The sequence below is a fragment of the Littorina saxatilis genome, linkage group LG15 (assembly GCF_037325665.1).
Source record: "Littorina saxatilis isolate snail1 linkage group LG15, US_GU_Lsax_2.0, whole genome shotgun sequence".
Taxonomy (NCBI): Eukaryota; Metazoa; Mollusca; class Gastropoda; order Littorinimorpha; family Littorinidae; genus Littorina; species Littorina saxatilis.
Genome location: NC_090259.1, coordinates 22,474,083 through 22,487,503, shown reverse-complemented (window position 1 = coordinate 22,487,503; position 13,421 = coordinate 22,474,083). Strand labels below are relative to the sequence as shown.

The 13,421-nt window shown below is 52.0% G+C and overlaps 1 protein-coding gene and 1 non-coding gene across 2 annotated transcripts in view; one reads left to right on the top strand and one right to left on the bottom strand.

The window, feature by feature from the left end:
• Positions 1–13,421, bottom strand: part of LOC138948825 (laminin subunit gamma-1-like) — an 80,018-nt gene that overhangs the window by 7,023 nt on the left and 59,574 nt on the right. Inside the window, exons 25-27 of the mRNA XM_070320453.1 lie at positions 8,608–8,807; positions 7,672–7,830; positions 7,011–7,110 (exon numbers count right to left, since the gene is read on the bottom strand). Coding sequence (XP_070176554.1) covers positions 7,011–7,110; positions 7,672–7,830; positions 8,608–8,807 — 459 coding nt within the window. The remainder of the gene's footprint in view (positions 1–7,010; positions 7,111–7,671; positions 7,831–8,607; positions 8,808–13,421) is intronic.
• On the top strand, positions 42–160 carry LOC138949560 (5S ribosomal RNA). Its single transcript, XR_011450337.1, has one exon. It is a non-coding gene; the product is annotated as a 5S ribosomal RNA (ribosomal RNA).

Genomic DNA, 13,421 nt, shown 5'->3' with positions numbered 1-13,421 from the left:
AATCCGATCTAGGGGCTACTGGAGAGACTCAGGTTTTGACAGCCAACGGCCATACCACGTTGTAAACACCGGTTCTCGTCCGACCACCGAAGTTAAGCAACGTCGGGCCCGGTTAGTACTTGGATGGGTGACCGCCTGGGAACACCGGGTGCAGTTGGCATTAAAATCTTCCTTTTTCCGGTGCCTCTCCTGTGCCCTCCTCGGTTTCCACCGCTGTGGAAGCCAGGAGGGACACGGGTCCTCCTCTGAACTCCCTCGCTGGGTCGTCTGCTGCTGTTTCGACAGTAGTTTCGGCCTCCTGGGGGGGGAGATCGGAGGAGATGACGGGGTCTCTGAATTCCCTCCCCGCTGGGGTTGGGATGCGAATTGACCCCGTTCAGGGCGGTCCTGTGGGGGCAGGTGTTTCAGGCTTCGTGCCTACGACCACTGCTACTACGGTTTCCTCTGACGTCCGTGTGACTGGTGGCTGTCCCTCTTGTTAAGACGCTCCGGCCGACTAGTTACTGGACGTGGAGGTGTTCGACAGAACGTGGTACTTCTGTCGAATGGTCAGGGCGACGGGAACATTGTTTCTGTTGCTCAGACCGACACCTCCGACCGGACCGTCTTGACCCCACGCCATTCCTTAGCGTCTGGTGTTCGGGTGACGGATGGTCCGGACCAAGGGTCCGGAACGTTCCAGGCTTACGGGTCGGGATCGAACCGGACCCACGGGTCCCGACTGGACTTGACCTCCGGGTTTGGTCCGGACGGGACCCATGGTACGGGACCGTACCGGACCTTAGGGTCCGGTGCGGGACAGTACCTCTGGCCCTTGCCGGACCCCCGGACCTACGGGTCCGGATGGTACGGTACGGGACCAGTGGTTCGGTCGGGACCGGACCACCCGACCACCTCTGTTGGTCTGGGTGGTCTGGCACCGAACCGGAACACACCGGACCTACGGGTCCGGATGGTACGGTACCGGACCAGTGGTCCGGTCGGGGCCGGACCACTCGACCACCTCTGTTGGTCCGGGTGGTCTGGCACCGAACCGGACCATGCCGGACCTACGGGTCCGGATGGTACGGTATGTCCACGTCCGACCGAGCCACCCGAACACTTCTGTGGGTACGGATGGTTCGGTACCGAACGGGACCTCCGGATGCTACGGGACCGGACCGAACCTACGGGTTCGGATGGTCCGGTACCGGACCAGTGGTCCGGTCCGAACCGGACCACCCGACCACCTCTGTTGGTCCGGATGGTCTGTCACCGAACCGGACCATACCGGACCTACGGGTCCGGATGGTACGGTAGGTCCACGTCCGGACCGAACCACCCGAACACTTCTGTGGGTACGGATGGTTCGGTGCCGTACGGGACCTCCGGATGGTACGGGACCGGACCACAGGACCGGAACACCGGACCACCCTATCGGATCGGTCCGGACCACCCGACCACCTCTGTTGGTCCGGATGGTCTGGCACCGAACCGGACCTACAGGTCCGGATGGTACGGTATGTCCACGTCCGGACCGAGCCACCCGAACACTTCTGTGGGTACGGGTGGTTCGGTGCCGAACGGGACCTCCGGATGGTGCCGGACCGGACCTACGGGTCCGGATGGTCCGGTACTGGACCGGTGGTCCGGTCCGGACCGGACCACCCGACCACCTCTGTTGGTCCGGATGGTCTGGCACCGGACCACCGGACTTACGGGTCCGGATGGTGCGGTGTGTCCACGTCCGGACCGAACCACCCGAACACTTCTGTGGGTACGGATGGTTCGGTGCCGAACGGGACCTCCGGATGGTACGGGACCGGACCGGACCATCGGACCGGACCACCGGACCGGAACACTGGACCACCCTACCGACCGGTCCGGACCACCCGACCACCTCTGTTGGTCCGGATGGTCTGGCACCGAACCGGACCTACGGGTCCGGATGGTACGGTACGTCCACGCCCGGACCGAGCCACCCGAACACTTCTGTGCGTACGGATGGTTCGATGTCGAACAGGACCTCCGGATGGTACCGGACCTACGGGTCCGGACCTACGGGTCCGGACCTACGGGTCCGGATGGCCCGGTGCCGGACCACCCGACCACCTCTGTTGGTCTGGATGGTCTGGCACCGAACCGGACCATACCGGACCACGGGTCCGTATGGTACGGTATGTCCACGTCCGGACCTAACCACCCGAACACTTCTGTGGGTACGATGGTTCGGTGCCGAACGGGACCTCCGGATGGTCCGGCACCGGACCGGAACACCGGACCACCCTACCGGACCGGATCGGCACCCCCGACCGGACCGGATCATTTCTTTTCTGATCAGACCCGATGGGTTCCTGTTCAGTCTATAAATGGCGGGGGTTCGTTGGCTGGGCTGACCCAACAGTCGCAGGGTTGTTGTTTTTCTCCCCCTTCGGCTGCTGCAGACGTTTCGTCTTTGGGGCAGGGGTCTTCGCGGCCTCTTGCTTCTGTGGGCGTTTCTTCACAGCCTGCTTCATCGCTTTCGGCTCTTCCCCCTCAAGCTCCCTACACTCCTGCTTTTGAGGAGTTGTCGGGAAGTGAAGAGGAGAGTGAGTCGGAGGACGATAGGGAGGAGGATCAGGGTCGCCCTGAGGTTAACACTGATCCTCTATTCTTGCCGGTTTCTGATGGAACTTCCGAAGCTATGCTTCGTACTTTCCAACAGTACATGACAGACATCACGCGGCGTCTTGACGTCACGGATGCCTCTCTTAAGCGTCTGTCGTCTAGTGTTGACACACAGGACCTGGACCCGGGGTCTGAGGACGAGAGGCAGGAGGCTCGTCCTCGCACAGCTAGAAGGACGTTTGAACAGTTTCAGGACGTCCTTCCCTGAGACGCCCTCTCGTCCTTTGAGTCCGCTTCGGCCCGGGCGTGGGAGGCTCACGCCGCGTCTGCCGGCGGCTCGTTTTATGAACGATCCGTCCGCCGGCAATTCGCGTTCCACCCTAGTCTTAGTGCCACGGTGGAAGCGGCAGCACATCGCCTGAGGAGTACAGATTCACGTGCAAACGCGACCTATGTTCCTCGGGAGGACGCGGGTTCAGTGCCATGCTTTCCTTTGGGAGGCGCACCTCCACTGTTTCCTCGTGTCCAATCTGTTTCGTCCCTCCCTTTTCCCTTTGACTCTCGAACTCTCCCTTTCCAGACTTCGAGTGTTTAGGGTGGGGCTGACGGTGATGTGTTCGTTGGGGAGGTGCCTTCGGTCAAGAAGGTGGAACTGAGCTCTGCTTCGTTCCACAATCTTGAGGCCACCGTTTCTTCCACAATCGAGGCCCAATCACAGGCCTTGACATGGATGAGCACGCTGTCCACACTGTTGAACCCTCCCGATCGGGCAGAGTCCGATTCCACTCGGGTCCTTGACACGGTTCGAGTGGATCGGGCTTTGCATGCCGTGCGATCGTGCGTGACGTCTGCGGCAGAATTGGCCATTGGAACACGGGTCCACTTTATTGGCCCTGTTCCGTGATCATTTTCTGCCTACTTCTATAGTGCCTCCGGATATGAGGAAGAGTCTGAGGAACACGTTTCCTCAGCCTTCTTCCCTCTTTCATCCGGACACTGTTCGTTCTGTGGTGGAGTCCACACGCCAGAGGAACACTGATTCTCTGATGGTTGGCCTCGCTGCTTCGGCGACGGCGGCGGGGAGTAAGAGAAGTGCTACAGTCACCTCCAGCTCCCAGCCTCAGAAGAAGAAGAAGAAGCCAGTTTCACTGCCTCCTTCTTCCTCCTCTTAGGCGCCTGTTGCGTTCCCAAGCAAGACGAAGGGTGCTCAGACAGGTAAGGGGAAGCACCACCACCAGGGGGGGTGGTCGCAAGCCTGCGCCTGCCCGCCAGCAGAATTTTCAGTGAGTCCCGGCCCTACGTTGACGCCCCCTCAAGTTGCCCCTCTTTCGTCCGTCGGTTCCCTTTTTCGGGCCCGCGGCATGTGGGGCAGACTGGTCTCCAACCAGTTTTTCTTGAGGGTGGTGTGGTCGGGGTTTTCTCTACCGCTGTCGTCACAACCTCCATTGTCCGCTCTACCCTGGACGTTCCCCCCTCCTCGAGACCCTGCCAGATGGCAGGCTCTTCAGGACGAGGTGAACTCGTTGGTCGAGAAGAAGGCGGTCTACCCCCTTTCTCAGCCTTCTCGGGGGTTCTGCTCCCGCCTGTTCACCGTCCCCAAAAAGGACGGCCGGTTCAGGCCGGTGTTGGACCTCTCCACCTTGAACTTGTACCTTCACAGGTGCAAGTTCAAGATGGAAACCCCTTCGTCGGTCCGGTTGGTCATCCGGCCAAACGTTTGGGCCATGTCTGGGACCTCCAGGATGCTTACTTCCACATCCTGGTGGCCCCGGGGTACCGACATCTGCTCCGGTTCGTTTGGGAGGGCACAGTGTTCGAGTTTCGGGCCCTCCCATTCGGCCTGTCCTTGGCCCCTCTGATTTTCAACGGGGACAACAACACCACATGCTTAGCTTACCTTCGCCACCAGGGGGGCACCAATTCTCGGTCCCTCTCCCTGTTGGCGGAGGAGATTCTGCTCTGGTGCCAGACCAATCAGGTCCGGATGTCAGTCCAGTTCGTTCCGGGGAAAATGAACGCCCTGGCCGACATTCTCAGTCGGGGCGATCAGGTTCTCTCCACAGAATGGACCATCGCTCACAACGTTCTACAGCGTCTGTGGGCAAGGTGGGACCGTCCTCTGATCGATCGGTTCGCAACTCGATTCAGCGCTCGGCTTCCCAGGTACGTCAGCCCCTTTCGAGACATGAATGCGTTCCACTTGGACGCATTCACTCTCTTGTGGAGGCTCCTCGATGCTTACGCCTATCCCCCGACATCTCTGATTCCGAGGGTGCTGGCAAAATATCTGCAGGAACGACCAAGACTGATTTTGGTCGCGCCTTACTGGCCAACAGCTCCGTGGTTTCCAGATCTTTGCGGTCTCACCCACGTAGACCTTCTACCTCTGGATCTGGACGGGGGAGGTCTGCTCCAGCCTCGATCATGCCTCCCTCATCCACGTCCAGAGAGTCTGTGCTTGACCGCATGGCTCTTGTGCGCTCCAAACTGCTTGCACTAGGATTGCACAAGAGTTCAGTAGAGTTTTCCTTGAACGCTAAGAGGCGATCAACTAATCAGCTCTACGACTTACGCTGGAGAGCTTGGGCCACCTTCGCCTTGTCCAAGGGGATAAAGCCGCTTTATCCCTCAACACAGGACTTGGCCAACTTCCTGGTGGAAGTGTATCAAAAGAAGAGTCTTTCTTCTAAGACTCTTCTTGGATACAGATCTGCCATCGCTTCCACGATTGCGGCCGCTACTGGTCGCAGATCTGAACACTTGATCAGGTCCTCCCTCATCGCTAATGTCCTTTCGGGTATTAGCAATGCAGCGGTGTCTAAACCTCGGGTTTCATTTCCCAAGGGGGATGTCTTTCTGGTCCTCAAACTCCTGCGTAGCAATGAGTTTGAACCCCTGGCAGGCATCAGTATCAAGTTGCTGATTTTTAAGACTAATTGTTCCTCATCGCTTTAGCCACTTGCCGTAGACTCAGTGGTATTCAAGCTTTGAGTGGCCTGGACTTTGACATTGAGTTCACCACACAGCAGTGGTTGCCAGCATGGTCACGTCAGTCTAAGGTATGTTTCTTGGGTATATTTTCTTTTACGGTAGTACTGTTCGAAAATTGCCTGGGTATCTTAATCCTTGGATTTAAGTGATTTTGATTAAGGAGTTTAATACTCTACATATCACCCTCACACCACTCTGGTATTCTGTGCAAGAATAGTACTGTCGAGGTAAGTGTTATATTGACTGTAAGGCTTCTTTTTAAGCCTACTGTCTATATGATACTTACCGAGACAGTACTATTAGAGTTTCCCTCCCGCCTCCCCTCTTGATATGTTATGGGCTTTTTGAGGGTCTGCAGCTCATAAAGAAAGAGGACGCGCCACCTACATCCTGTAAGGGGGAAGCACTCGGACAGTGCTTGGGATCCACGGTGGCGCATGGTTATGGGAGATAATTGTACCCACTCAGCGTTTTGTCCAATTTTTTCGGCCTATAATAGATAATGTGCAAGAATAGTACTGTCTCGGTAAGTATCATATAGACAGTAGGCTTAAAAAGAAGCCTTACAGTTGCAGGCATGATGGCATGGCCACACACTCACATGCACAACTCTAGCTCAAAGCACACACCTAGCCACAAACACTCACACACAATCAATCCCATTCACACTCACGCCCATACACACACACATTCAGCCAGCCACACACTCACCCCCAAACACACACACATTCAGCCAGCCACACACTCACCCCAATACACACACACATTCAGCCAGCCACACACTCACCCCCATACACACACATATTCAGCTAGCCACACACTCACCCCCATACACACACACATTCAGTCAGCCACACACTCACGCCCATACACACACACATTCAGTCAGCCACACACTCACGCCCATACACACACACATTCAGTCAGCCACACACTCACGCCCATACACACACACATTCAGTCAGCCACACACTCACGCCCATACACACACATATTCAGCCAGCCACACACTCACGCCCATACACACACATATTCAGCCAGCCACACACTCACGCCCATACACACACACATTCAGTCAGCCACACACTCACGCCCATACACACACACATTCAGTCAGCCACACACTCACGTCCATACACACACACATTCAGTCAGCCACACACTCACGCCCATACACACACACATTCAGTCAGCCACACACTCACCCCCATACACATTCAGCCAGGCACACACTCACCCCCAAACACCCCACACATAGCCCCCTCCCCTCCTTCTTCCACACACACACAGATAAGGAGAAGGCTAAGATTCATATAGTCCTGTGAGGTTACACTCATAAAAATTCGGGCTGCTTTCTCCCTGGGAAAAGCGAGCTGCCTGACAGTATACAAAACAAACAAAACAGAACTTATGGTGAGAGGTATGCTACTCACTGAGGACGTTCTTGATGCTGGTGACCTGATCCAGAGCTTCGTTCACTTTGGACGCTGCTTCATCTGCAGTCAGCTGAGCTGCCCGGGCCTTCTTCCTCGCCTGGAATCATACACAACAATTGTACATATAAACCATGGGTACATCTAACACAAGCAAAATGCGAACTCATTCTGAAATGCGGGCTTTGTTCAAGCTTTCTATAAAAGGCATTTGTTTGAATAATTTCGTAGACTTTCGGATTGAAGATTCCTGTCATAGGGGTTTCTTGGCACTGACAGTCTTTCTAATTGACAGTCATTCAAATATGGGGACATAATTTACCTTTCCGTAACAGCCACCTGTCTATCAATCAATCAATATGAAGCTTATATAACGACCACTTCTGGTTGGTCCCTTGGGTGGTCAGTACAAACAGGTTCAACTGTCGCTGTTGTTTTTTTCGTCAAAGAAAAGTTGTACGATGTTTGAAGTGTCCAGGAAATGTTCCCTTTAAAAGTATTCATTTTTATGGACGATAAAGTATTTTCAGTGTTATTTTTGTTTTGTTGGTGTTTTTATTGTTATATCAGTGAGTACAGAATTCTTTTGTTTTTTAACATTATTGTTACAATCCTCCTTCCTTCCTTTCCCCATCACCCCCTGACCACGTCACCCCCTTACCTCTTCAATGAGCGTTTCATCAGCGTCAGCCTGCTGTTCGTATCTCTCCACGCTGTTCTTAGCGTCCTCCACTTCAAGTGACAAGTCCTCCGACTCTTCCTTCAAGGTCACGGCCCTGGCCTTCGTGTCGCGCGCCTCGTCGCGGATCTTTCGCGCCTCCTGCACAAGCACACACGCACAAATCTGTCAGTCCTGCTTAGAAGACACCAGCTGGGTGTGGTTTTTTTTGTCATCAAATAATTAAATAATTATCGCTTTGCACTTTACAATACACACGCAAATATTTGTCAGCTCTGCTGAGAAGATACCATCTGGGGTTTTTTTCATCATCAAATATTTAAATAATTATCACTTTGCATTTTTACCATACACAAGTAGACATCATCTGGTTTTTTTGGTTTTTTATCAAACAGATAGCTATCGCTTCGCAGTTTTTCCACAGAATCCAGTTGATGTCTGCATTGTCTGTACCCAAGAGACAGACCCATGCAGTAGAAACAATCTCTTTTATTTTCATTTTTACAAACAGTAGAAACATTTTAATTGTTGATGTCAAAACTGTCTTTAGGGTAGAAGCAATATAACAGCTATTATATCCCACCCCCCCCATTTTATTTTTCCATTCCTCTTCTTTTTCTTCTTCTTCTTCTGCATTTATAAACTACAATTCCCACATACACTCAAATTAAGTAAATGGTGGGGGCAAAAACGATCATACACGTAAAACCCCATTCGCGCAAAAACACAAATGTAGCAGGAGTTTCAGCCCATGAACGCAGAAAAAGAAGAAAGAAGTGAATGTCATCTATGCTCACAGTAGAGGCCTGCCCGCGTAAAACCCCATTCATGCAACAACAAAAAGTGTACATAGGAGTTTCAGCCCATGAACGCAGAAAAAGGAAAAAGAAGAAGGAAGTGAATGTCATCTCTACTCACAGCAGAAGCCTCCGAGGCGGTTTCCTCAGCGAGCCGAGCCAGTTTCAGCCCCTCCCTGGCCTCGTACTCTGCGTTCTGCAGGGCATTGCGAGCCTGTTGCGTCGTGTCCTCGGCCTGCTTAATCATGTTCTCAATCTCCGGAACTTTCTTTAGGGCGTCGTCCGCTGCGTCCTTGTTCTCGGACACCAGGCGATCAAACTCTGCAAGTGGAAATGTTAGCGTGTGTGTTGAGTGAGTGAGTGAGTGAGTGAGTGAGTGTGTGTATATGTGTGTGTGTGTGTGTGAGTGAGTGAGTGAGTGTGTGTGAGTGTGTGAGTGAGTGTGTGTGAGTGAGTGAGTGAGTGAGTGAGTGTGTGTGTGTGAGTGAGTGTGTGAGTGTGTGTGTGTGTGTGTGTGTGTGTGTGTGTGTGAGTGAGTGAGTGAGTGAGTGAGTGAGTGAGTGTTTGTGTGTGTGTGTGTGTGCGTGTGTGTGTGCGTGCGTGTGCGTGCGTGCATGCATGCGAGCATATGTGTGCGTGTGTGTAGTAGTGAAGATCTATACTGCAACATTTGTGAATCAGTATCGCAATCTGGTTGTAATAAGAACATTCAATGATCAATTTTTGTAGCCTAAACAAATGCTTTAGAATAAAAGAGCAACATTTATTTTAAGAGTATACTCCTAACACTAGTAGTCTGGAATCATCTGGCGCACTGTGTGGGTTCAAATATCCTAAATGATCCATAATGAAACAAGGAGTTACCAACACACACAAGCACGCAGACAGGCAGGCAGACGGATCGACACACAGGCAGACAGGCAGGCAGACGGATAAACACACAGGCAGACAGGCAGGCAGACGGATCGACACACAGGCAGACAGACACAGGCGCGCGCACACAGGCACGCACACTCACACACATACATAAGCATGCAGACAGACAGACACCCAGACACACACAGATGAACACAATAAAACATCCACACACACACACACACACACAATCAACCACACACACACAAAATCGAAAATTTCTTAATAAATTTTCATTTAATTAATATACTTACCAACTCACATAAATAGCATTAACTTCAGTTTGATGCGTAAGACATTGAAGTACTAACCCTGGAAACAGGGGGAGGTAACCCCCAAATCAAAACAAAACCTTGACAACAAGGCCCTGGTAGTTACCTCCCCTCACCGGTAGCCCGCGCATGCGCGGCACATATCACCGGCAAACTCATTCCCAATGAAACACCACCTTCAACCATTAACAAACAAGAAGGGCAAAGCCCATACGACTCACATGCTTGACCTTCTGCTTTACACATTTTTCCTACCAAAATACATGTGACCTTGACCCAAGGTCAAGGTCATCCAAGGTCATGCAACACAAAGCTGTTAATTCAAGACATAGGAAGTACAATGGTGCTTATTGGCTCTTTCTACCATGAGATATGGTCACTTTTAGTGGTTCACTACCTTATTTTGGTCACATTTCATAAGGGTCAAAGTGACCTTGACCTTGATCATATGTGACCAAATGTGTCTCATGATGAAAGCATAACATGTGCCCCACATAATTTTTAAGTTTGAAACAGTTATCTTCCATAGTTCAGGGTCAAGGTCACTTCAAAATATGTATACAATCCAACTTTGAAGAGCTCCTGTGACCTTGACCTTGAAGCAAGGTAAACCAAACTGGTATCAAAAGATGGGGCTTACTTTGCCCTATATATCATATATAGGTGAGGTATTCAATCTCAAAAACTTCAGAGAAAATGGGAAAAATGTGAAAAATAGCTGTTTTTTAGACAACATTTATGGCCCCTGCGACCTTGACCTTGAAGCAAGGTCAAGATGCAATGTATGTTTTTTGGGGCCTTGTCATCATACACCATCTTGCTAAATTTGGTACTGATAGACTGAATAGTGTCCAAGAAATATTCAACGTTAAAGTTTTCCGGCCGGCCGGCCGGACGGACGGACGGACGACTCGGGTGAGTACATAGACTCACTTTTGCTTCGCATGTGAGTCAAAAAACGATTGCGGGGTAGGTTGGGAGGGCATTTACTATGTGAGTTGGTAAGTATATTAATTAAATGAAAATTTTTATCTAAATTTTGATTTGATTAATATACTTACCCGAATCACATGATTTGCATTGACCCACTTCGATGCTTAGGTTATGATAAAAGCTACCCCGTCTAGGTATAAGGGGAGCAACCCCAACTAAAAAAGTGACTGCACCAGCATGACTGGCACCCTGGGTTACGTCCCATGCAGCACACTACGTCATCAATGGTGCTGGTCACGTGATACCCCTTCAATCGACTAATAGAATATCAAAAAGATCGAGCGGGGCAGGCGGGAGGGAATTACTTATGTGATTCGGGTAAGTATATTAATCAAATCAAAATTTAGATAAAAATTTTCGATTATAATTACATATTCTTACGCCGAATCACATGATTTGCAGATAACTTCAACCAGGCGGTGGGTAAGATCAAAGAAGATCAAACTCACTCTTAAATTCTGGAGAGGCATTGTCCCGTTGCCACCAAAGCAGGAAGGGACCTAGATCCATCGTTACAGATAGATCCATACTGCCAGAAGGCAGCAATGTCTCCCTATGAAACTGATAAAGACAAAAGCCGAGCACCAGTAAGCTGTGTGCAGGACATCATCCAACCTCCCAGACCGTAAAACGGCCGAGGAGGAGGCCCAGGCCCTGGAAAAAGAGCTCGGGCTGAGCCTGGGGGAAAGATAGCCGATAGCTACGCCAAGCATCAGAGAGCCCGTAAGCTGTGCTCAGCACTTCTTCCCATCTCCTGAACCATAAAAAACAGCCCAGAAAGGGGCTCAAGTCTTGAATAACCCGAGCCGAGTAGAGGGACAGACAAGCTGCCCCCCCCCCCCCCCCCCCCCCTTACTCTTGGAAGGAAATGCCAAAAACCCTGGAAACGACTAAGCGTAAGGTTGACCGATCATAAATGAAAAGCACCAACCTTCCCCAGGACCGTAAAACAATCATGCCAAAGTTAAAAGCCTTGGCATGGAGAGAGGCCCGAAAGGCCGGAGAGATAACGGTCAGCTCCAGAGAGGAGTGACCTGTTTCCGAGAAAGAGAGAGAGACGTCTGGGTACAAAAAACCAGAGTCAAACTCAAAGAAAAAATCTCAGAAGAGACGGTCACCAGAAGTCCACTACCAGTCCATGCAGAAGCATAGAGGGAGGTAAACAGAGGAAGAAGCGGCCTACGAAAAGTGTAAGCCGCCAGCAGGGCGGAGATCGCGGTGGCCAAAGCCTGATGTGACCGGTGACTCTAACCGAAATGACTAAAGTCAGAGTGTTCACAAAGCAGTCTGCTTGTAGGTAAATGAAAGAAAATCAAAAACCCAAAACAGAAACGAGACTGGAAAGGAAAAACAGAAAACCGTGAAGCTAACCAGCCTTAAGAAGAAGAGCCCGAAGTAAATATCGCGGCCGACCGAGCCCAGAAAATTCCTGAGTCTGGCTGAAAAACCAAACACGTCTGATACCTCAGAACCGAGAATCAGACACGGAACACAAAAGGCAAGAGTCCGTAATAGTTGCAAGTGGTAGAGGGGTGACCGTAACAGGCAACCCAACCCCACCGGAAGTCGACCCGACTCGCCTCATGGCAGGATGAGGGAGAAGAGGAAGACACAAATTCTAGAGACACGGAGACCGTAGTCGCCCATGCCAGGCAGGAGACTATTACACGGGCTAAGGCTGAGAGCCGTAACGCCCGTAGACCTGCCATCAAAGATGCTGGGCTGAAAGCCCGCACCAAGAAACCAGGAAATTAACTAGACCTCTACCGAAAGGGGAGGGTTAGCCAATAAAGCTGAGAAAAGTGATAGGCCACAAGAATGACCCCTCACCATGCATTGCTAAAACCAATGCAAACTCAGTAAAATCTGAATGTAACTTCCGAGGCCAACTCAAGTAAACCTTAAGTTTGGACGAAACACCAGAACAAGTCCGATCGCTAGAGAAAGACAGAGTCAAAACCGGCGAAAGACCCACTAGGACCGAGTCCAAAAGAGCAAACAACAACCAACACCACCAACGGATGAAATGGCTGTTGCACCAGCCGAGGCTAAAAAACCCGGAAGCCCTAATGCCGGCTGTTGTTCCCTAAAAACACCGACTAAGACGTCTGTGAAAGGAAGAACCCCTCCGGATAAACCTGAGCTGAGGACTTAGCCTGAACAAGCTGAGTCTGCTTAGGTAGAGCCCGTTTTGCTGCTTCAAAGCTTGAAGAGCAAAAGAAGAGACCTGAAGGTCCCTACAAATCTTTATTTCCTTGGAGGCCAGGAGGCCAGGGAGGCCTTGGAAGCCAGGAGACCTTAGAGGCCCGGAGGCCTTAGAGGCCCGGAGGCCTTAGAGGCCCGGAGGCCTTGGAGGCCAGGGGGCCTTGGAGGCCAGGAGGCCTTGGAGGCCAGGAGGCCTTAGAGGCCAGGAGGCCTTGGAAGCCAGGAGACCTTAGAGGCCAGGAGGCCTTGGAGGCCAGGAGGCCTTGGAGGCCTTGGAGGCCTTAGAGGCCAGGAGGCCTTGGAAGCCAGGAGACCTTAGAGGCCAGGAGTCCTTAAAGGCCAGGAGGCCTTGGAGGCCAGGAGGCCTTGGAGACCCGGAGGCCTTGGAGGCCTAAGAGGCCCGGAGGCCTAGGAAGCCAGGAGACCTTAGAGGCCAGGAGGCCTTAGAGGTCAGGAGGCCTTAGAGGCCAGGAGGCCTTAGAGGCCAGGAGGCCTTGGGGGCCAGGAGGCCTTAGAGGCCAGGAGGCTTCAGAGACCAGGAGGCCAGGAG